At 48.5% G+C, this 23,197-nt stretch overlaps 1 protein-coding gene across 4 annotated transcripts in view; it reads left to right on the top strand.

The window, feature by feature from the left end:
- Window positions 1-22,972, top strand: part of IQCA1 (IQ motif containing with AAA domain 1) — a 154,826-nt gene extending 131,854 nt beyond the window's left edge. For 2 of the 4 annotated variants that reach the window (XM_042995762.1, XM_042995761.1), the window contains 5 exons: window positions 117-203; window positions 10,192-10,369; window positions 16,726-16,964; window positions 19,390-19,556; window positions 22,374-22,972. In XM_042995762.1, the coding sequence (XP_042851696.1) occupies window positions 117-203; window positions 10,192-10,369; window positions 16,726-16,964; window positions 19,390-19,556; window positions 22,374-22,422 (720 nt within the window). In that variant the 3' untranslated portion in view covers window positions 22,423-22,972. Of the gene's footprint in view, window positions 1-116; window positions 204-10,191; window positions 10,370-14,227; window positions 14,420-16,725; window positions 16,965-19,389; window positions 19,557-22,373 lie in introns of those variants that run through there. The other 2 variants (XM_007082991.3, XM_042995763.1) reach the window with 2 other exon arrangements.
- The last annotated feature ends 225 nt before the right edge of the window (window positions 22,973-23,197 follow it).

The following is a 23,197-nucleotide window of genomic DNA, read 5'->3' as shown; positions in this document are numbered from 1 at the left end:
CAGGGTCGGGCAGTGGAGCCCCTCCGGGCCCCGCTCCCCCGTGAGAGCCGTCTTGGGGGCCCTGCTGTTCGTGGTCGGGGACCAAGAAAGACAAGCATGTACGTTTCCCCCTGCAGGTGGCCCGGCAGCTCCAGCCCTCCGTGGTCTGGATCAGAGACACAGAAAAAACCTTCTACAAGAAAGTTCCCAGCGCAGAAAGGATGGTAAGGGCTTCTCGAGCATTTCTTCCTTTGGCCTTTTCTTTCCTCCGAGGGGACTCTTACCAGGAACTGTCTCCATTTTTCAAGGTCTTTTTTACGGGAGGAAGGAAATGAAAGGGCAGTCTCTCTCTGCCCTATACATGTCTGCATTTGAAAAAATTCAGTGGTCTGCTTTGATGAGGAATAATTTGGGGAAAAAAAAAGAAGACGAAGAAGGAAAGTGTGGAAAGAGGGGGGAGGGAGAGCTTTGGACCCAAACATGTGACGCAGAGGTAAGAAACAATTCAGAGAATTTTGCTCAGTTAAAGCAAATGGCACACAGAGGAGTTATTATTAGGATTTCCTATTGTTCATAATAATAAATAGCAAGGGCCTGAAATTTATGAACAAAGGCCTTCTATAGAACTGCTAAGTGCCTGCATTTGGGGCCTCCAGGGAGCCGGCTTTCAACTGCTTCCTTCCTCCTTTTCTCTCCTTTAAACGGCCCCCCCTCCCCCGAACTTCCCCCCACAAATCACCAGCAAATTTCCCACAAGTTAAAAAAAATTTGCAGATACACATGATTGTTATTCGACATCAATTTGCAACAAAGCAAATAGTGGTTAACTGTGAATTTCTGATTAAATTCATAAGGATTTTAATCACTTTCGATCCTTATGCATTATACATCATTTTTAGCAGGTAGAGCTGATTTGGAAAAAGAATGAAAGCTCAATCTTTTCTTCCCCCAAATGAGCCTTGATTGCCCTGTCATTTTAGAAACTCTTAAGAGGACTCATTCATGATTTACCGGAATCTGGGAGCTAGCTCCCTCTGCTGGCCACTCTGCTGCAGTGAAGAAAGTCCCCACCTACGATCGCGTCGAGACAGGAGTTAACTACAGGCCAGATCAGAGATCTAAAGACACACGCAGGGCGCGTGTGACCCAAGGTGTCACACACCCGACGTCATCAGAAACTCTGTCCTGAGAGAGCAAGGGCTTCTCACGCTCCCGCTGGACATCGGCCTGGAGACTAGGAGACGTGGGCTCTGGGCTCACCACGCCGTTCATCGTAGCTGGCTGTGTGGCCATGAGCAAGTCACTTAACCTCTCTGGGCATCCACTTCCGTGCCTACTTAATTACAGGGCTCCAGCGAGCACAGCCTCCGGGTTCATGAGGCGCCCCTTGCATTCTCTGCCATGACCCCCTCGGGCTGTGGCTCCCTTCTGAGTGCTTATAGCCATGGGCTCACCTGCACACCTGAGTCTGTGGGGAACAGGGCGACGGTGAAATGCTCACCTGTAAGAGAGCCAGAGGAGCACTGGGGGAAGGGCTGATGGCGGGGAACGAAATATGGGCTCAGCAGACACATCCCGTGGGCGAGGCAGGCAGCCGGCAGAGGGGAGAGACCAGAAGCCCGTCTCCAGACCTCTCTCCTGAACAGGCCCTACTGTCGCGGATTCCCAGGGACACAGCACGACCTCCGGTTCCCACAAACACAGCCGCGGACTGATTTGATTCCAGTGGGAAATGAAGACCTTTGGCAGCAGAGTCTTTGCGACGGATAAATCAGACCTTAATTCTGTCCAGCTCTGCATTAGAAGAGTCTGTCGTCTGTCCGGGGAATTAACTGCACTGGAGAAAATGGACCAGGCCCTCAGATAACTCCCGGGACACCTGACGGACAAGAGGCAGAATGTCCCCATGGCTGGCCGGGTGGCCCGGGCCATCCCAGGCCCAGACAGAGCCGCGGGGGGCGTGCACACCCCACCCAGCAGGAGACCGCAGGGGTGAGAGGGAATCGCTGTGTGATCCCCCAAACGTACGTGGGAATGTGTGTCCCCCCACGTCCTGGGCCTGTCCCTCGTGCTGCCTCCACTGTCTTCCTGGAAATCTGGGGCCAAGGCTGGTCCAGCTGTGCTGTCTCTTCCCCACACCCAGCCCCTGACTTGCGCTCTCAAGTCCCTCGGCCACCAGGGCCCGGAGCTGCCTCGAGCGTTGGCCGCCTACCTTCTGAAGGTGACCACTGAAAGCTAAGGGCAGCAGCTGCATCCACAGGGGACAGGAACCTGGGAGGCATCACAGCCAGCTTCTCATCAGTCTCATCGGTCACTCGGCCACGCCAGGGAAACCCAGCAGCCTTCCTTCCGCCGTGGTCCAGCCTCTGTCCCAAAGGCTCCACAGTCCCAAAGGCACTGAGGCTCGGAGAGGAAAGTCCACCTGCAAAGAAAGCAGGAGGCTGCCTTGTCCACCACCCTCAGCTACAGCACAAACGGCACTCCAGTGGCTGCTTCTTAGACCCGAGGGATCCCAGAATCTCCCCCTGAAAAAAAGTCTCACCCACGGTGACTTACTCCCCCGCTAGACGCCTCAGCCTTTAGGGTAAGGCCTCCCAAGGTGGTAAAATACATGAGGATCACCCCGTCATCAGCAGCAAAGCAAGGAAGAAGTCCAGGCAGGCCGCGATGGCTACGGAGCCTGGCTCTGCCCAGGGAAGCCAGGCTCCCTGGTGCGGGGACCCCAGGCCTCACACATACGACCGCCGTGCACAAGAAGAAGAGGTTCCCGGGGGCACGACGCCTCTGTCGGGGAAGCTCCCGGCAACCCTAGGAAGGAGGCAGCCTTGCCCTGTTTGGCACAAGAGGACAAAGGCTCCAAGAGAGCCACAGCAGATTGGGGATAGCGCTGGGACCCAGAAGAAGGTGTGTCCGAAAGTCCTGCTCCCCGTCTGGATGGTGCTCCCAGCTGGGACGCCACGGAGTGCCAGCCATGCTGCCCGCCCCCCCAGCCCCCCACCACGCGGCCTTCAGCTACACCCGCATCCACCCGCCACACCTCCCCTACCCCTGGCCGCTCCAGATCACATCCTGGAAACTGCCCGTGGGGCCCTCTGGCCTTAGAGCCCAAAGTGCCCTGCTCCAGAATTCCCCCACCCCTGTCCCTTCCCGTCATCTCCAACACCCCAAGAAGCCCTTTCTCCTTCAGAGACCTTCAGAAATGGCCCAGCTCCAAGTATGCCCCAGCCCTGCCACCTTCACAAACCCCCAGCCAGGCGGACGCCTGGGCCGAGCCCCCTTCCCCTCTCCTCCTCCTGGGAGCAGACCCATCATCTCCACCGTCTGCGGCCCAACACAGCCAGTCGGGTGTCTGTGGACGCGGCGAAGGCGTTAGGAATGAGGCAAGACAGGCTGCGGCTGCATTTTCTGCACCATTAGCCTTCGTTACTTCGTCTAGCAGCCTTCCCGACGTCGCAAGAGGCCTCCATGAGGGAATCTCTTGCTTTGTTGGAGCTGGCGGCCGTGTGGCTTTGTGGAGCTGACTGCAGAAAAGCAAATGGGAATTGCTGTGCGGATGCTAAGCACTGATTCGAAATTGCCCACAATAACACAGTTGTGTGGGGGCTGGCGGGACCGGCCGTAGAGGCGGTGGCTGCGGAGGTTGCCAGGTGACCGTGGGGATGTTGGCTGGCGTGATGGATGAGCGCCAGGGTCTCGTGCATAATGGACAGGCCTCTGAACTGGAACAGGGGTGGCCCGAGTGCAAGGGAGTGCTGATTGAACGGACTTGCCTTTCATTTTCATCCGCTCCTAATGGGACGACACCTCACCATCAGCGAGGATGTCACTCTGGATGCGGCCCAGGAACAACATTTGTTATCCAAACAGGCTAATTAAGTTCAGGTGTCCCTGCCATTTCGGGACACGCAGGTAGCAATATCATCTGCCTCAGAACAGGCGGATGGCACTGCCATCACCATGGCAACTAGGCTGCTGGGGATGGGCTCAGACCACACAAGCACGCCTCTTCCCCACAGAGTGGCAGTCTCCAGCGTCACTGGGGCCCTGGGATCAGTCCTCCTTCCACCAGCCTTTGGGCAGCTCCCACATGCACCACCTACATCCCAGTCACCCCCTGCCACCCACTTTATTCTCCATCAAGCTTCTCAAAAGACCGATCTATTCTCACCATCCCCACTTACTCCTCAACCCGCCTTCGTCTGTTTGCTGCCTTCCAATTCCGCAGAAACTGCTCTCAAAAAGTTCTTCTTTGACATCCATTTTGCCAACACACACTTTGGTCCCCTTGCTCTCCTTTTATGCCATGTCCAAGATGGCTACATTCCACCATTTTGTAAAACTCTCTCTTCCCTTGGCTTCCATAGCCCTGGCCTCCTCATACCCCACCAACACCTTTTTCTGTATCTCCTCCTCCTGTGCCTTCTGTGTCTCCTTGAGTTTCTACCCCAGGCCCATGGCCCATTTCTCTCTACTGGCCCTCCTTGGGCACCGTCTCATGGCTTGAAAAACCACACCCAAACCAATGACTGTCTCCCCAGCCCATGGTCTCCCCAGTGCTCAGATGCAAACATCCATGGGAAACCTCCTCCACAGGGCTGCAAAGCCTGTCCAAACTCTCCTCCCCCCTACCCGTTCCCAAACTGCTGCTCCTGTATTTTCAAAAAGTTGGTTTTATTTAATCTAACCACTCTTCATAAGAGGGCTTTGGATTCATTCTGGTAAAATGAGCCCCGTATATCACCAAACTCTCCAAGCCTCATCTAAGCGCTTTGGATTATTTCCTGGCACGGGTGTAGATATTCCTATGAGGTCTCTCCTTCCAGAATCTCAGCAGAGAGCTTTCTTCAGTGGCATGGGGCCCAGAAGGCAGTTTCTCAGGGCTGAGCAGAGGAAGACTTATCATCTAATATAATGGAAACTGATGGGAGCTTTTTACACAGTCATTTTGAGCTCTATTGGCAAATTGCTAGGCTCCTCCAAATTGCAAAGGCCCCAGTTTTTCTGTCTCTTCCCTTTAAAAACCTTGCTCCTCAACAGAGTGGACACGGCATTGTCTCCCACCAGCACTTGGATTGCAGAAGAAAACACAAATCATCCCTTAACAAGCACTTTGTCAGACAGACGCATTATGCCATGCAATCTTCACAGCATCCCAGTAAGTTAGGCTCTCTGATTTCCCCCATTTCTCAGACGTAGGGACTAAAGCTCAGAGAAACTGAGCAACCTGCTCAAGGACACACGGCTGTCAAGAGCAGAGCCAAAACTGCAATCAAATATGTCGAACCCAAATCTGTGCACTTAACCATTTGCTATATTATCTGCCTGTTATTATGGAGTTTCTTCCTTGGGCTTTTGTGGGGGGTGGGGGGATTGGGGGGTTGGTGCACAGCCTGGCTCAGTATCAAAGTAAAGGCCCAACAAACACCCCTCCCTGTCCCAGGCCAGCCCGGAGGCTGGGTCCGAGAGATGACACGTTTCTGCAAAGACCTGGGGTGGGGATTAAGGAGCAGCCCCTTTATGAGCGGGTCTTCATCCTCATGGTCAGAGCGCCATTTCTACGATTCCAGGAAATCTCATTCCATCATGCCTGTCTTGTGCTTTCCCCTCTTTTAAGCTCCTCTGTTCTCCTGGGTGGAATCACGCAGGGCCATTGCTTCCTCCTGGTCGAGGCTCTGGATTCCTGTGGGCGCAGGAGGAAATGACAGGAAGATGCCTGGTGGTCTGGCCTCAGGCCCAGCCTACGGGATTCATTTTGCCATAAAAATTCCATCTCCTCTTCTGCTGTGAATTACTTTACAAAAAGTCCCCTCTAAACTGAATCCAACAACATAGAAAAAGGATTACACGCCATGACCGAGTGGGATTTACCCTGGGTTTAACATCCAAAAATCAGTTTGTGTAATATGCCGCATCATTGGAAGAAAAGACAAAAATCACATCATCCCAATACGTTCAGAAGAAGCATTTGACAAAACCCAGCACCCCTTCGTGATAAAAGACTCAGCGACATAGAAAGTGAAGGGAACTTCCTCACATGATAAAGGGCACATACTAACCTCTACAGGTCATGTCGTACTTTTGGCTTTTCACTTAATGTCACCTCTTCTCTCCAGCATTTTACTGGAGGTTCTCGCCAGGACAGTGGGGGGGGGGGGGGGATGAAATAAAAGGCATTCATATTGGAAAAGAAGAAGTAAACCTATCTCTATTTGCTGATGGCATGCTCTTATATAGAGAAAATTCTAAGGAATCCACAAAGAAAGCATTAGAGCTAATAAACATGTCCAACAAGCTTGCAAGATACAAGATCAACATACAAAAAGCAACTTACTTCCATACACGTGCAATGAAATTAAGAAACAACCATTTATAGTAGCATCCAAAACAATGTTTGGGAATACATTTAGCAAAGGAAGTACAAGATTTCTACTCTGAAAACTCCAAAAGCATTGTTGAAAAAAGTTAAAGGAGACCTAGATAAAAGGAAAGATACATCAGCCTCATGGGCTGAAAAACTTAATGTTGTTGAGATGGCAAGAATTCCCAAACTACCTGCAGATTCAACACAATTCCCATCCAGATGCCATCGGGCTTATTGGCAGAAATTGACAAGCTAACCCTAAAATCCAGAAGGAAATTCGAGGGACCTTAAACAGCCAAAACAATGTTGAAAAAGAACAGAGTTGGAGTATTCAACACTTCCCAGTTTCAATTTGACAAAGGTACCAAAACAATTCAATGGAGAAAGTATAATATTTTCAAACCATGGCACTGGGACAATTGGATAACCACCTGCAAAAGAATAAAGCTGGACCTCCTACCTTACACAGGATTCAAAAATCAACCCATAATGCATCAAAGACCTACAGGTAAAAACTAAAGCTCTAAAACCCTTAGAAGAAAATAGAAGCACAAATCTGTGTGACCTTAAATAAAGCAATGATATCTTAGCTATGACACCAAAAGCACAAACAACAAAAGGAAAAATAAGCTGCCCCTCATCGAAACTAAAAACCTTTTTGCTGTAAAGGACATCATCAGGAAAGACGACCCACAGAATGGAAGAAAGTACTTGCAAATCATGAATCTATCTGATAAGGGACTTGTACCCGCAACATATAAAGAACTCTTACAACTCAATAATAAAAAGACAAATAATCCAATGTAAAAAGTGGGCAAAGGATCCGAATAGGCATTTTTCCAAAGAAGATAAACACACGAAGAGATGCTGAACATCATCAGCCATCAGAAAAATACAAATCAAAACCACAATGAGATACCCTTTCACATCCATTAGGATACCTAATTTAAAAAAAAAAAAAAGGAAAAAGAGGGGCACCTGGGTGGCTCAGTTGGTTAAGCGTCCGACTCTCAGTTTCGGCTCAGGTCATGATCTCGTGATTTCATGAGTTCAGGACCCGCATGGGGCTCTGCGCTGACAGTGCGGAGCCTGCTTGAGATTCTCTCTCTCCCTCTCTCTCTGCCCCTCCCCCGCTGGCACTGTCTCTGCGTCTCTCAAAAGAAATAAATAAAACTTAAAAACTATTTTTTAAAAAAATTAAAAAAGGAAAAAGAAAGCGAAAAGAAAAATACACAACAAGTGTTCACAAGGGCATATAGGGAATTGGAAACCTTACACTCTGCTTCTGGGACTATAAAATGGCACAGCCACTTTGGAAAGTAGTCTGACATTTCTTCAAAACGTTACACATAGAGTAACTATATGATCTAGCAACTCAGTTCCTGTGTGTGCCCAAGAGAAATGTTCACGGTGGCACTGTTCACAGTAGTCAAAAAGTGGAAACAACCCAAATACCCATCAACTGATGAATGGATAAATAAAATCTGGCCTTTCCGGACAATGGCTGTCGTTCAGTAATCAAAATGAAGTATTAACACATGCCACAACGTGGGGGAACCCCCAAAATAGGCAGAATGAAAGAAGCCACGGACACACACACACACACACACACACACATTGTATGAGTCTATTTATGTAGAATATCCGGAATATACAAATCTGTAGAGACAGAAAGTAGATATCCTCTTGCCTAATCCTGGGTACAGTCTTTTGGGCCTGATGAAAATGTTCTAAAATTGACGGGGACAATATTTGCGCAACTCTATGAATGTACTAAAAACCACTAAATTATACAGTTTAAATAGATAAATTGTAGAGTAAGTGAATTGTACCTTAATAAAGCTGATGTGGATATATCATAATAATGATCTAAACCTAACAATACAATATAATACAATATAATAATAATAAACATATATTTTAGGTCTCCTTTGCAGCCCTCAAGTGGGATAGGCCCTTTCCCCAGGAAGGAGACTTGGGGGATACCCGAGCCCCCAGCATGTCCCCTCTGGGAGGAAGGGGACCCCAGCAGAGCAGAGGGAGGAGTGCCAGTCTGGAAGTCGGGGTCCTGCTCATCAACTCCGGGACTCAGGAGGTCACACAGCCTCTCTGGGCCCAGGGTCTTGAGGACTGTCCCCTCCTGGGGAGGTTGTGAGGACCAGGTGGAGAAGTCCATGCTGAGCAGAGAGAAGTACCTAGAACACAGTAAGCTCTCACGAGCTGCTCCTTCCTGGGATTACTCAGCTGGAAGACACGTAACCAGCCTGGACGTAGAAGTGCTGAGTCCAGGGTCAATGCTGGAGAAGACCAGCTCCCTGCCTTGTCCTTGGACGCCAACGGAGGCCTCGAGTCTCAAGCCTGGTTGGGACCAGAGCTCCCCAAGTTCATGCAACTTCCTACCAGTCTTTCCTCCTAATGGCCCCGTGGCCTCTAGGCTCCTGCCTTTTCCCACTGTCTCCCTCCTGCACCTTGTCAGTCCAGACATGGGACCTGGCCTTCTCACTACCAAAAGCAACCACCGCTGTGGGCACTGCACAGCCAACAGCCCCACGACACACAGAGGACACCCCTGGGCTTCAGAAGAACCCTGTGCAGCGCCCCCGGGGAGCCCCTTGCCCTTGCCCGGAAGGACTCCTCTCCCACCCCTCTCCTCTGGGCACCCCTGCCCTCCACGGCACTCGGTCGCACCTCACTCCCCCTCCCCTGTGCACAGCAGATGGTGGGCCCGTCCCTGACTCCCAGCTCTGCCGGGCCCACCAAGAGCCTCCTGGGGAGCAGGAGTGTCCCTGTCCCAGAGGTCCCGCAAACCATACCCAACGCTATCAGCCAGCTGTGGCTCCAATACCCTGCCGTTCACTTTCATTCCTGAGAGCGGGATTTATCAGACACCTGCTCTCCCCCAGGTGTTACCGGCCCTCCCTGTCTGCAGGGCTGTCTCTGGGCTGGGCTGCACAGGGACACGCAGGGACGCACAGGACCGCTCTCTGCTGGCTGTTCCCAGTGAGAGCTGGGGTCTGCTCTGCTCCAGAAAAGCCACGTGGGGGCTTCTTTCGCTCCCACTCAGCTTTCAGGGTCTCATTGGCTCCATCACCCCTCGCCAAGGGAGAGCGAAAGTGGCCGAGACCGTGCCCGGGGCTCCCCCATGGACACTGTCTCCACCACCCCAAGCGTCGTCGTCCTCCTCCCTCTTCGTGTGGCTGTGCGGTGGGAGCTGATTGAAAGCTGGTGCATTGCCATGGCGACGTGGCCAAATCTGACCCCCACAGCTGAAGTCCTCCTCCCTGGGGTACCTCACGTCCTGCTCCTCTCCCTCATTAGTGCTGGGCCTTTACTAAAATGATACAGGTTCAAACCCTTTCCAAACTGCTTCAGAGAAGTTTCACACTCTTCTGTAACCAGGTGTCTTTCAGACGTGAGATCCAGACCTGTGGTGGCTCGCCGTGAGGGCCGCCGGTGAAGGCGGCCTCGGGTTCACCCTCAGAACCGCTCGGAGGGACGCGCGTCACCGCCGGGAGTCCCGGCACCAGCCAGCTTCCTTCCGTTTGCACATCGGCCCTGCGTCCCATTCTGGGGGTCAAGGGGCTAGAAAGATCGGTCAGGTGCTTCCTTCCTGCCCCCTTTCCAAGTCCCAATGCCAGATGTGGAGGAAAGGAAGGGTCTGGATTCAAACCACCCAGGCCAGGAAAAACATCATGGCCTGGGCTCAGGACCAACTGGGAGCATCGTGTAATCGGGGCCTTGAGGCCCCTGTGACCCACGCTTGCCGTGGTGCTTCCGAGAGTGAGTGTCCTCCCGTCCTGGATTCTGTCTCTGCGCGTGGCCTCATTTCCCCCTCTCTCCCCTTCTCCCAGATGGAACCTAAACGCCTGAAAAAACAGCTTCCGAAACTCCTGAGACTCCTGAAACCGGATGACAGGATTCTGATCGTGGGGACCACACAGCGGCCTTTCGATGCGGAACTTCAATCCTTCTGCAAAGTTTACCAAAAAATTATCTTGGTTCCCAGACCAGACTATGCTTCCAGATTCGGCAAGTACCTCCAGCCCCTTCCCGGGCACCGTGACTGGGGTGGGGCCAGGGTGGGGGCCTGACCGGAAGGTGGGTGCCCCTTGAGGGGCCCTGGGATGTCCACAGAGCCTGGGCCGTAGATACAAACCGCCCGGTCACGAGGACAAGACGTGCATGTCTCTTCTGTTGTTAACTTCGTCCTTTTTACCCAAGACAAAAGGAAACTGGACAGGGATACTTATTTTGGGCCCCGAAGGGGACAGAAGTCCTTGCAGGTGCTAACTTTTCTTCCAACAGGTAGATGAACACCGGTTGTCTTGGACCCACAGTGATGGCGTCTTTCTCAGAGAGCATTATTCTTTCCACAGATTGATTTTTGTTAAGTTTTCCAGGCTCAAAGTATTAGTCCAAGAGCCTGTTGACTTACTTGTAATAACCATTGAAGTTAACAAGAGCTTTTTCAGTTTTTTCCTCTTGAATAGACAAATTCAAGACCTACTTGTATTGAGATATATTTCTAAATGGGAATAACACGAAACAAGTGCCCCCCGGAGACAGTGCAGGGAAACCGTAGAGGGCCACGGGACACGAGTTCTGAGGAGACCCGGTTCTGGGTCCCAGCTCTGCCACCGGATGGCCCGGTGACCTTGACGGCTCAGTTGACCTCCTGAGCCCCCACTGTTTCGTCTATAAAGAGGACTGTTTAGTCTCCAGGACCGCCGTGACCCTTATCTGAGGGGACGGCAGAACACACAGCACCGTCCCAGCTCCCGCGAGAGCATGGGTGGTGCCGGGCACGAAGGGAACAAAGATGGTGGCCGTGGTTATGAAGAAGGAGTACAGGACCAGGCAGCAAGTGGCCATGGTGGGGTGCTGGTGTTTTCTGTTATCTACTGCTGTGTAACAAACCGCCCTAGTGGCTTAAGACAACAGATCATTCCATCCCATGGTTCAGAGGGTTCACGGGCTCAGCCATAAGGTTCTCCTTCAAGTATGTTGGGATATTGCAGCCAGGTGTCAGTTTGGACTTCATCTGAAGACTCAACTGGGCTGGACAGCTATGGCCATTCACTCCTGTGGTTGGGGCCGATGCTGGCTGTTGACCGGGAGCTCAGCGGGGCTGCCAACCAGATAGGGTATACACCTGGCCTTTCCGTGTGGCTTTGCACAGCACAGTGGCTGGGTCCCAAGAGAGAGCGTCCTGAGAGCAAACGTTTCCAGAGGTTCTGACAGAAGCCGGAAAGATTCTCGTGACTCAGCCTCAGAAGTCGCACACGATCGCTTTCACCAGACTCTACCGGTCAAGAGGAAGTCCCAGGCCAGCCCAGATTCAAGGGCAGTGGACTATACAAGGGTGTGAATAATGCGGTGTGGCCCGTTGAGGGGTCATCTTTACCCCTCATGGTGGTGGCAGTGATGGGCACGGTAGTAGATTTGGAATAGAGGTGGTGGTGGTGATGGAATGGACAAGAATGTGGGCACATGGGCACGTTCGGTGGTGATGGTGATGGTGATGGAATGTGCAGGAAATTGCTCCCAGTGGAGTAGTAGTGGGGATGAGGCAGCGGCTATATGGTAACAGTTAAACGTCAAGAGAAGTCATGAAAAGGACCAGGTCAAACCTGGTTTCCATCCGTCCTTCCCCAGTCACAATAGCATCCCCAAAACACAGGGGCTCTGCGGGCCTTTCCGGTTGGTCTTAAGCTCCCGGCCCATGTTACCTGCTAAAGGACGACCTTCTAGCCCCCACACAGAATAAACTTCCAGCTTCTCAGCCACTCCATGTGCCCTTTGCGCTCATTTCTATCTTGATAAACTGGGATCCTGGCTTCACACATCAATGTTATCCACAAAGTACAGGAGGACTTTGGTCTCGGTTGTTTCTTCATCATCTTAGTGGCATCTCCATCTTCTAGAGCCACCAGGCCCTCCACGGGGACCTTCGCGTTCAGCTAGCACAAAAGGAAAATAGAGAAGACACTAGAGAGTATCTCACAGGAGATTTTAGGGACGGGGCCCAGAAGGGCCAGCTGTCGTTTCACTCATGTCGCATCGGCCAGGATGACTCCCATGGCCCCAGTGAAGTTCAAGCACACAGGGATGCGTGGCCCTGCCTGGAAAGACTCACACAACGCGGTGGGTGCCAGCAGCACGTGAGTCAGCGCAGAGCGTCCCATCCTCCTGGCCTTCTCGGAACTTTCCCGCTCTCATTCTGGTTGGTCAGATCTCCTCTCCCAATTCCACAGACTTTTGGATGGTAGGTATAGATCTTAAGCCATTTGAATGGAATAAGGTAGGGTGTTATTAATTTTAAGGCACCAGAGCGTTATTCTTGACTTCGGATTGAATAGTTTCTACTGTTTGACAAAACCATAGGCCCTTTAAAAATGAAGCTGTCGGTGTTATAACAAGGACAGTTGTAGGGGGGTTTTTTTTGATGGAATGCCGGGCATGTGTTAGGACACAGATCACATTGCAGTTTCCAATCTGAATCTCCCCGTGGCGGCATCACAGGGGAGGAAGGAGAAAGCATCCCCTCACCTGTGGGCAGATGAGAACCTTGCGTGCAGGACTTTTCTCAGGCCCGGGGCTCTGTCCACTAAACCACGTGCTTCTCACATATTTCTCCCATGGTGGGTGATTTGTTCAGGCCGCCATTCTTGCTGACATCATCAATGCCGTCTGGCATTTCCTCTGGTGACCTTGAAGTTTTCATAGCCCCAGTGGCTGGGGCATCCATCTTAAAGAAAAACTGTTCCTGTCTTTGCAGTGATCAAAAAGTGGTCTCTTCCAGCCCATAAAGCGTGGACTGCAAATCTATAACTTGGGCCTCTGTTTGGCCGTCTCTCTACCAGCAGCAGAGCGTGGAAGGTGTTCGGGAACATTCATGATCCTGCTTCTCAGATCCCTCTAGGCAGGGTTGGGGAGGGAAGGGTGGGTCAGCTTGAGGAAACACAGTCCTTAATGTTTACCAAGTAGAATTCAGTATCTACCTTCTTTCTCCAAATCAAGCTGTTTCCTTCTAAATGTCTGTAAAGAAAATCCACCAGCAAGGTTGATTAATGCCTTGACTAGTCCCCAGAATTCCCTCTGGGCCTCCTCTCCCCACGTTCCTAATGCCTTCCTCTCTGGCCTCTCTTCCCAGGGATCTGTTTCACTAATATCCCAATTCATCACAGGCCCCCACCCCAGACCCAGTGTCTAGTCAGATGAGTCCAGTCCACGTCTTCCGATTTTTCTGGCAGTCTAGTCTTCAGAGGCCAGAAGCTCATCCAAATCATATTATCCCTTCCTGTGCTTTTGTAAAACCACAAATTAAACAATGAATTTTAAGACACTACATCATCCCAGGCACGCAGTTGGGAGCCAGGGTAGAATCCGTGTGGAACGTCAGAAAAAGAGAAGGGGATTCAGAGACCAGATTCTTTTCAGCCTAAAGAAGGGAGAGAGAATGTTGATTCATCTGAAGAAGCGAGGAGCCTTTCACATCCAGGAGAAGGAAGGCAAATATGGGACTTGGTCTGGGGAGCATCTCAGTGTGGGGAGCACCTCGGCGGCCCTCAGTGAGCTCCTCCACTGGTCTGGCCCCCCCACCACCACACCCACCGCCAGCCCTGTGTCTGTTGTGTTCTTGTCCTCTCCTCCTGCACCTGCTGGGCCAGATTCTCGGCAGCTGTGGCTGCAGTGCTCCCTGTGGGGTTCCCATCTCAGTGAGCCCCTCAGGTTGTGACTTACTCTGCATCTGACTCCCCTCTTAGCCCCACAGCTGGTGGCTCTGTAACAGCAGTGGAAGCCGTTCTTTTAAAGGCAAGTCTAGTCCATCCAATATGAGAAGTCAAACTGATCCTCTTTCCTTCCCGTTCTCTGGCTCCTGTGAAGGCTGTGGCTATGTCCTGCCGTAGCTGTGACTGCTTCCCGAGTCCCCTTACTGTGCCTCCATCAACAAATGGTGAGCATCGGGGGGAAATCAACGATCTGTGAATTTGGGAGTACCTTGACCAAAACGCTACATAAATATCAAGTATCATACATTTTAAAGAGTCAATCGTGTGTTCACATGTACTTAATGGACCAGAGTAATTGTAGTTGTTTGCTCCATTTGTGAAGAATCTTTACTTGGAGAGGCCCCTCGTGTTGATAGGCTGTGACCGTCATAGCCTAGCAGGGTGGCAGGGATGAGAGCTGGGTTTGGTTTCTGGGATCCTAGACCCTCTGCGTTTACCGACTGCTTACTGACTGGTCCACTCCATGCCACGGGTAAGAAGTTTGCCCGGGTGCACAAGTCTGAAGCTGTCTGAGTTTCCTGTCTGGGGTACCTACTGGGTCCTCAGCTTTAGGGGCTATATCCTGTGACTCCGCATAAAGCATGCCCTCTCCTCAGCTTCCAGAGTCACCGTCCCGACCTGTTCGCACCTTTTTTCGATGTTCTAATAAATCTTGACAGGGGACACACTAGATCCCAAGGGATGATGCCATCTGGTCATTGTTCTTATTTTTCCTATGGGTTGTATCTTCTGATTTCTAACATTTCCTCAGTTATATCTAGCTAAGGGTAATCCTCACCTGCTTGATCTGTTTTACATAAACATTCTTTGACATGTTCTGTATTTATTTCATGCTATCTTTTATAATTGACGTTTTAATGAGCATTAGGAAACTTTGGTACAAAATGGAATGACAAATAATAATTATAGTTATAATTACAACAACAACAGCAATACAGCTACAGAAAATAAAGTGCCCACCATATATTACAACAGTGCTTTGTCTAAATTCTTGTATGTATTTTTCACAGCAGCCTGAGAAGTAAATCAACTCCCATTTTACAGGCGAGCAAAGATGGATTAGAGCCCAAACAAACCCACCACGGAGGCAGGAGAGTAGATCCAGAGGGTTGGATGTTGCTTTAGGTCAACCTGGCGGTCCGTATGGTCCATGACACCCAACCTGGCACAGTTGGGAGACACTGCAGACCCCAGGGGGACATGCACCCCTTCCAACAACTCAGCTGACATCAAGGCCAAAGACGACCCCCCCCACCTCGCCACCAAAGAGGACGGTGGAGTTGGATTGTTAAAAAGACTCATGACCCAAAGTCCGACTCTATGATGTGACTCATAGATACGCTGAAGGTCATTCTATTCCTGGACAGTAATTAGACTTTTTCATTTTATCAAGTGTTTTTGGATCAATGTATTTGGATGAGCTAGTCATTTACCAGACCTGACAGTGCTCAGATTATATAATAATGGTCATTTTTTTCCATTTTTTAATGTTTATCTTAGAGAGACAGAGCGTGAGTAGGGGAGGGGCAGAGAGAGAGGGAGACACAGAATCCCAAGCAGGCCCCAGGGTCTGAGCTGTCCGCACAGAGCCTGACACAGGGCTCAAACCAATGAACCATGAGATCATGACCTGAGCCAAAGTTGGACACTTAACCGACTGAGCCACCCGGGGACCCAATATTGGTCATTTTTTTAAAAAACTGTTTCGAATATTCCTCAAAGAAGGTCACAATGCTCGGGAGGCATTTGACCAGATCTTTCCAGCACTGAGAGTCTTTCTGAGACATGTGGTCTTAGCAATGCGTCACCTTTCCTCACTGGGCACAGCTAATGTGGAAAGGATGTAGTACTCTAAGTGTTACAATATTTGAAATGCTGTGTGGGAGTCCAGTCTATATCTAAAGTTGAGTAATTTCATAACTTATTTTCACACCCTCCCTATGTTCTAAGTGAAATCTATTTCCCCAGGTTACACTAACCCGGAGAACAACCGGGCACCCAACCGGGGGGATTTCAGTCAACCTCTGCCCATTTACAGCTGTTGGGGTTGGGGGAGAGAATACAGGTCAAACTGCACCCTGAGGGAACTGAACCCACTGGTGACGAATGGAGATTGGAATCTGCATTCCAATTCCACATATAAAAATAATGTACAAAGCCTTTGTAACTAAAAAAAAAATTTTAAAGGTCAAGCTCCTACTCATTCAAACACTTTGGAAAATGTAATATTCTGATGAGCAGAGATCTCATATATACCCTTATCTGAATTTCCAATTCTGGAAGATCTTGAACATCTTGGAAGGTACCACACTAAAACTATACTGAATGTGGTTTAATTTTTTCCTTGTCTTGCGGATCTAGGACCTCAGGGCCATCAATATGTATGCCTTATGGTTGCAAATCACTCAGAGGGAAAAAAAGTATTTAGCTATTATGGCTTCCTGCTCATTTGAATTACAAATAAAATGAAGTGTTCCTCCTGTGCATCCCTTTCTTGGTGAGATGCCACTTTGTACCAAGAACTAGAAAATCCTGCTTTCTCTGTGGTGACCCTGGTTCTCTGTGTCTTTTCCGCCATCTTGGACGCCACAGTTCTGTGGAAACAGATCATTCAACGCAATGGAGGCATCATTACTAATGCCTTGAATATTAGTTGCCTGGCGAAGGTCACCGATGGCTTCACCCAAGGACACATAGTCCAGGTGGTTAAAGGCGTGCTCACGGACCGCAGAATCCACCGGCAAAATTACAAACCACTTGTGGCGGCGGAGTTCGTGGCAGCGCTAACCAGGATGAGCCCGGTGTACCAGGAGGAAGAAGAGAGCTTTAAGGTAAATGGAACACCCGTGTGGCCCTGTCTCAGCCACAAACACCTGTCACGTGACCCCCTCCCTCTGGTTCCTGAGTTTCATGAATGTGTCATACACAATGAAATTTGGAAACTCGAAATGTTTCGATCGCACATTCTTTCCAGTCTTGCCCGTGAACATGTGTCTTCCCGATTTTAGGAAAAAATGTGGTCTGTGATCTTATAAACTAACAGCCGAATTGCAGAATTGAATAGCAGCTTCAAAACCACTGGATTTAAACATACACACACACACTCGCACACATGCACACACACTCTCAGGCATGCACACACATCCATGCGTACATGTGTCGCGCCCTTTGTATTTCATGTAATGGAACAAGTTGTGCATAGAGAATACTATTCCCTAAATGGTGCATCTCAAGCCCATGCTGGTTTTAGCCCATATTTTATCCCATTCTGTGACGTTCATAGAATTTTTTAGATCTGGAGGAAACTGAGAACCAGCTCTTCCAAATCCCCGCTTTACAGGAGGAAAGGAAGTTGTGGAGAGCTCTGTGCCTTATGCAAGCAAGTCAACATTAGAGTCCTGGGTGCCCAGGCCAGCGGGCACACCTCACACTCCTAATCAAAGTGAATATAGTTGTGTCCACTTTCGGGACCGGGAGGCAGTTTCCTTGGCCAACTGGGAAAACAAGGGAGGGAAATTATATCTGTGTGATTATACCCACCGCAACATTGGCCCTGCAATCATCGGAAAAAGAATCAGAATTCTCGCCTAAGCCTTATTGTGTCTGGAAGCCTGCTTGAGATTAGGAAAACTTCCCTTGGCAATATAATAGTTGTCCACCAACTCTGAAAACCATGATTCCCTCCTGCTTTTGCCACTAACATTTCAGTCCAAGGTAGAAAATAGTCACAATACTGATCGCCAAAATAATGATCCAGCGCAGGGATTGGTAAATGTTTCTATAAAGGGCCAGATAGCAAATATTTTAAGCTTTGAGAGCCCTGCAGTGTCTGTCACAAGTATTCAATCCTGTATCACAGTACAAAAGCGTTCACACACAGTACGTAAATGAATGGGCATGGCTGCGTTCTAATAAAACTTTATTCCAAAATCATGCAGCAGGCCAGATTTGGCAGCTATAGTTTGCAAAACTGAAAAGAAATATTTCCAACTCCAAGCTAGAATTCCTGCCAAGGATTTGAGCCAAGGCTCTTGTTAACTGTTTACACCTTGTTAGAATTAATTGCAAATATTTATCCTCTGCACGTGATATGTCGCGTTCTCTTCTGAAATCCCCAATTTCTATTTGCCCTTCTGAAATAATCACCTTCCTCCTTGTTCTGAGGAGCTGGGTTTAGGGTAGCAGAACCTATGCTTTCTCTTAGCTGGCTTTTTAACTGTCCGAAGTGATTTGTAGACGTTTTTCTGTCACAGGTGCCTGAGGTCCAGTAACTGTAAGTGATCACACTTATTCCAGAGAAGGGCACGCCACCATTGTATAACCTGGATGAGAACATACATGCTTTTCACTTCCATTCTTGGCATATCTGATCACTTTATTCATTTTTTTTGAGGAAACGAAATCATTTTTTACCACCATTTACTACTAGCCCCCTCGCCCCTTCAATTTCTGCTTCTTATCAATAGCTCGAGAGCTTGAGACAGTGCCAGGCTCCAACTAGAGGCCCAATGAAATCGTTTAGTGGCAAATTTATTGAACAGATGGATAGATGGACAGGCGCTGTCACAGTGCTGAATAACGTGATGCTGTGGCTGTAGCTGCTGGTGATCAAGTCAATCACTTCTGCCCTGAGAAATTTGACCTAACCGTGCTTCTGACGTGTCAGACTAGGGTCCTGGCGATGCTCCAAACACATCATACCCTACCCCGTGGACACGATGGAAAAAATATTTAAGGATCATAATGGTACTAATCCTAATAACGTTAGGGGTACCTGGGTGGCTCGGTCGGTTAAGCATCTGGCTCTTGATTTTGGTTCAGGTCATGATCTCATGGTTTGTGGGTTCAAGTCCTGCATTGGGCTCTGTGCTGACAGTGCAGAGCCTGCTTGGGAGTCTCTCTCTTTCCCTCTCGCTCTGCCCCTCCCCCACTCGCACTATCTCTGTCTCTCTCAAAATAAACAATCTTTAAAAACATGTTAGTAATAATCCTAATAATGTTAGCTAATACTTGTGACTACTTATGTACCAGGCCCTCTGTTAACTCATTTAGACCTCATAATCCCTCCAGTTTTCAAATGAGGAAATTGAGTCATAGAGAGTCATAGAGTCACAGAGTCATTCTGTGGTAGCAGAATAGTGCCCCCCCCAATGACGTCTACATCTGAGTCCCTAGAACCTATCAGTAGGTTACACGGCAAAGGGGAGCTAAGGTTGGAGATGGAGTAAAGTTGTTAATCTGCTGAACCTAAAACAGATTATCCTGACTTCTACTGGTGAGTCCAGTGTAATCATAAAAAGCGGAAGAAGCAATCAGAAGAGAGAACAAGAAAGTCAGCAGCCTGGGAAGGATCCGTTGGAACTCCAAGTAGCCCCGCGGTGCCAGTTTGAAGATGAAGGAGGGGCCACGAGCCAAGACAGCAGGTGGTCTTGGGAAAGGGAATAGATTCCCCCTCGTGTTCCAGAAAGGAACGCAGCCTGCAGACACCTAGATTTTAGCCCAGTGAGACCCATTTTGGACTTCTGACCTTTAAGACTGAAAGATAATAAATGGTTTGTTTTACATCACTAAGTTTGTGGTAATTTGCTACAGCAGAAAAAAAAAGAGCCAAAATGATTTGCTTCTAGTCACATAGCTAAAAAGGAGCAGAGCTGAAATTCAAACTGTAGGCCAAAGACAAAGACCATATTCTTTTTTATAAAGTTTATTTATTTATTCTGAGAGAGAGAGAGAGCACACAAGCAAGGGTGGGGGAAGAGAGAGAGGGAGAGAGAGATCAAGCTGGGGAGGGGCAGAGGGAGAGAGAGAGAATCCCAAGCAGGTTCCACACTGTCAGCACAGAGCCCGACGCCAGGCTTCATCTCATGAACCCTGACCGGAAATCAAGAGTCAGATTCTTAACCGACTGAACCACCCAGATGCCCCAATACTGTATGTAAATAAATTAGTAGGAGTTCATCACCTGAAATACGTGGCCACCTCACCTTACATGGAAAACAGAGCCAAAGCTAAAAGAAAGATGAGAAACATCCCCAAGTGCCAGACAGAAACAAAGATAAATCTCAAACACACAGACAAGGCAAGCAGCATAGAGAAAAATCAGGGCTAGGAAACGAAAAGAGACTATACCTGCTGCTCCTTCCTCCAGGTCTGTGGTATGTCGACGTCACCGAGGAGCGTCATTATAAGACGTGCTTCCGGATTTTGGCTTCACAGAATTGTGTAGAAGCACTGTGAGAGGGGGAGAAATAAGGGAGATACAACGAATACAACCAAAACAGAGCCTCCTACTCAAAATGAACCTGAAAATAAAAATTCCAAAACATTTGAGGAAATCTAGTGCAACCTGACAAAGAGTTTAAATTAATATAATTCAGGTGTTCAAAATAATAAATGAAGGCCTCATTTCCATTAGAGATGTACACAAAGTTTTGAAACAGAGACAGGCAGAAATGGAATAAGAGATAATAATGGGGGGAAAATCACAAAAAGAAAGCTTAGATATAAAAAATATAGGGCTGCCTGTCTGGCTCAGTCAGTGGAGCGTGTGAGTCTTGATCTTGGGGTTGTGGGTTTAAGCCCCAAATTGAGTGTAGAGATTACTTAAAAATAAAAGTCTTCGAAAAAAATTAAAAATATATAACTTAAATGGCCAAAGAAAAGTAAGAGAGGTATGAACTCTAGACTAGACATGGTCAAAGAGCACATTCATGGATTGGAGGATGCTCCCTCTGGAAGCAGCACAGGAAAACATAAAGATAAAAATCTATAAACTGCAATAAGAACCTTGAAGATATTGACACCCAAGCTAACAGAAGTTCTAGAGGAAGAGAATAAAAGAAATATCAGAGGAATAATGATTTAAAGAAATGCTTGCTGAAAATTTTCTTGAATTAAAGACATGAATTCTTAGGTTGAAAACAAACTCCAAGTGACCGGCAGGACAAATAAAAATAAATCCACACTCACATACATTATTGTGAACCTAAAAACAAGACAATAAGCCAGTCTTCAAAGATGCCGGGTTGCCTATAAAAAGCCAACAATGGAGAGGCCAGGCGTCTCTTTAACAGCAATCCCTACCAGAAGACAGTACGATCATTTCTGCAAAGTGCTGAGGAACAGTAACTGTAGGCCCAACATTTATCCCCAACTAAACTAGCACCCAGGAGACAGGAAGGAATAAAGACACGTTAAGACTTACAAAGACTGAGCTATCTTCCCCCTCACAGCCACTCCAGGGAACAATTTAGAAATATTCAGTAAAATTGAAGATGCTCGTGCCCTACCATCCCAGGAAGCCTACTTCTCTGGATATTCTCCAGAGTTTTCTCATAAGTTTACAAGGAGATATGTAAAAATTATGCATGTCAACATCATTCCTCACAAAAAGTTGGAAACCACTTATGTGCCCATTAATAGGAGAATTGAGAAACCACTTGTAGGATAGTCACTCAGTGAAATACTATTACTACCATAAAGTTTATGAACTAAAATGTTTCTTAGCTTTCAAATGAAAAGTGAAGGTTGAGAAAATGCATTCTCAGGACCAGTTGTAACCACAAGGCGCTTAGTTGGCATGTTGGCTCCAGTATTTCTGCCATGTTTTCAACAGTCCCCCTTGGCGTGTCTACGTGGCCTCCCCGTGGCCCCCGCGTAGCCAGCAGTCTAGCTTCTGGTGGCCATGTGTAAACCATGGAGGGCCATTCACATGACCAAGAAAGCCCATGCCCTCAGGATAGGGTAAGATTCCCCAGAAAGATAGGAGACTAATTGGGAAGGGCTGCTAGTCAGATTTGGTCTGTGATTCTCTGAAACTGTTAACTCCTTGAGGTGGAAGTTAAAAGACAGGTTGGAAAACCCACTGAGAAAGAATTTGTATTAAATATACATTAAATGCCCAAAGTTTAACGGCTGCTTGCCCCTTCCTTCTTAGCAAGTTTTTCTCTGTTTTTAAGAATATTCCCTTGGGAGGCACCTGGGGGGGGGTGGGGGAGTCAGTCATTTGAGCACCCAACTCTTGGGTTCGGCTCAGGTCCTGATCTCACAGTTTGTGGGTTCGAGCCCCACGTGGGGCTTTGCTCTGACAGCTCGGAGCCCGCTTGGGATTCTCTCCCTCTCTCTCTGCCCCTCCCTCATTCACACTCTCTCTCAAAATGAATAAACTTTAAAAAAAAAAAGAATTATTTTGGTGCATGAGTGTCATTTTGATATTTTCCTATAAATCTGTTTTATTTCAGGACTGGTATGCCAAAACCCCTATGGGTAAAAAGCGAGCCTTGGCACTAACAGGAGGGACCACTGAAAAGGGGAAAGGAGAAAAGAAGGAAAAGAAAGGAAAAAAGGAGAAGACAAAAAAGTAATGCCTTTCTGAGGAACCATCCTCAAGTGTCTCAGGGATGGAGGCGGTCCTGGCTTGCCAGGGAAAAGGTTCACCATCGCCTGTCTGAAGAAGACCCAGGCCAACGCCGCGAGTTCGTCCGCCCCTGCGTTCACTCCGATCTTTGCAGGCTGTACACCAAGTTCAACGTCCATAGCAATTGTTTCTAGAGCTTGTAACTGTCTCTTAATCTACGTAAAGCTTCTATATAACCGAAATCCACTCATTACACACTCCACAATCTTTCCAGCTCATCAATACCAGTCACCAAAACTAAAATGTGATATTTAGAAAATCCACTGATTTGACAAACTAGTAGGTACCTTGAGTCTGTCACCAGCACTCCAGCTTTTTATTAATCCGTATATACCGCATATTATCTTGCACATAGTTTGATATATTAAGTCTTTGCTCTATTAATGTATTTTAAATAATTGAATAAAAACCATTTTCTTTGAACTGACTCCGTAATTTGGTGGCTGAAGCTAAAAAAGACAAAAAACGATGTTTAAAATTCACAAGTTTCATCTTCTAACTTTGAAGGTGGGGAAACTAGGGCCCAGGGTCACACAGCGGACATCTGGGACAACGGGACCAAAGTTCTCCTCACTCCCAGCCTGCTGCTCTTGGGAAGCATGGGAACTTGGGCAGGCCAATGGCGGCGAAAAGCACTGTGGGAACATT

The sequence above is a fragment of the Panthera tigris genome, chromosome C1 (genome assembly GCF_018350195.1).
Source record: "Panthera tigris isolate Pti1 chromosome C1, P.tigris_Pti1_mat1.1, whole genome shotgun sequence".
Taxonomy (NCBI): Eukaryota; Metazoa; Chordata; class Mammalia; order Carnivora; family Felidae; genus Panthera; species Panthera tigris.
Note: the sequence above shows the minus strand (reverse complement) of the source record. Positions and strands in the feature narration are given on the sequence as shown.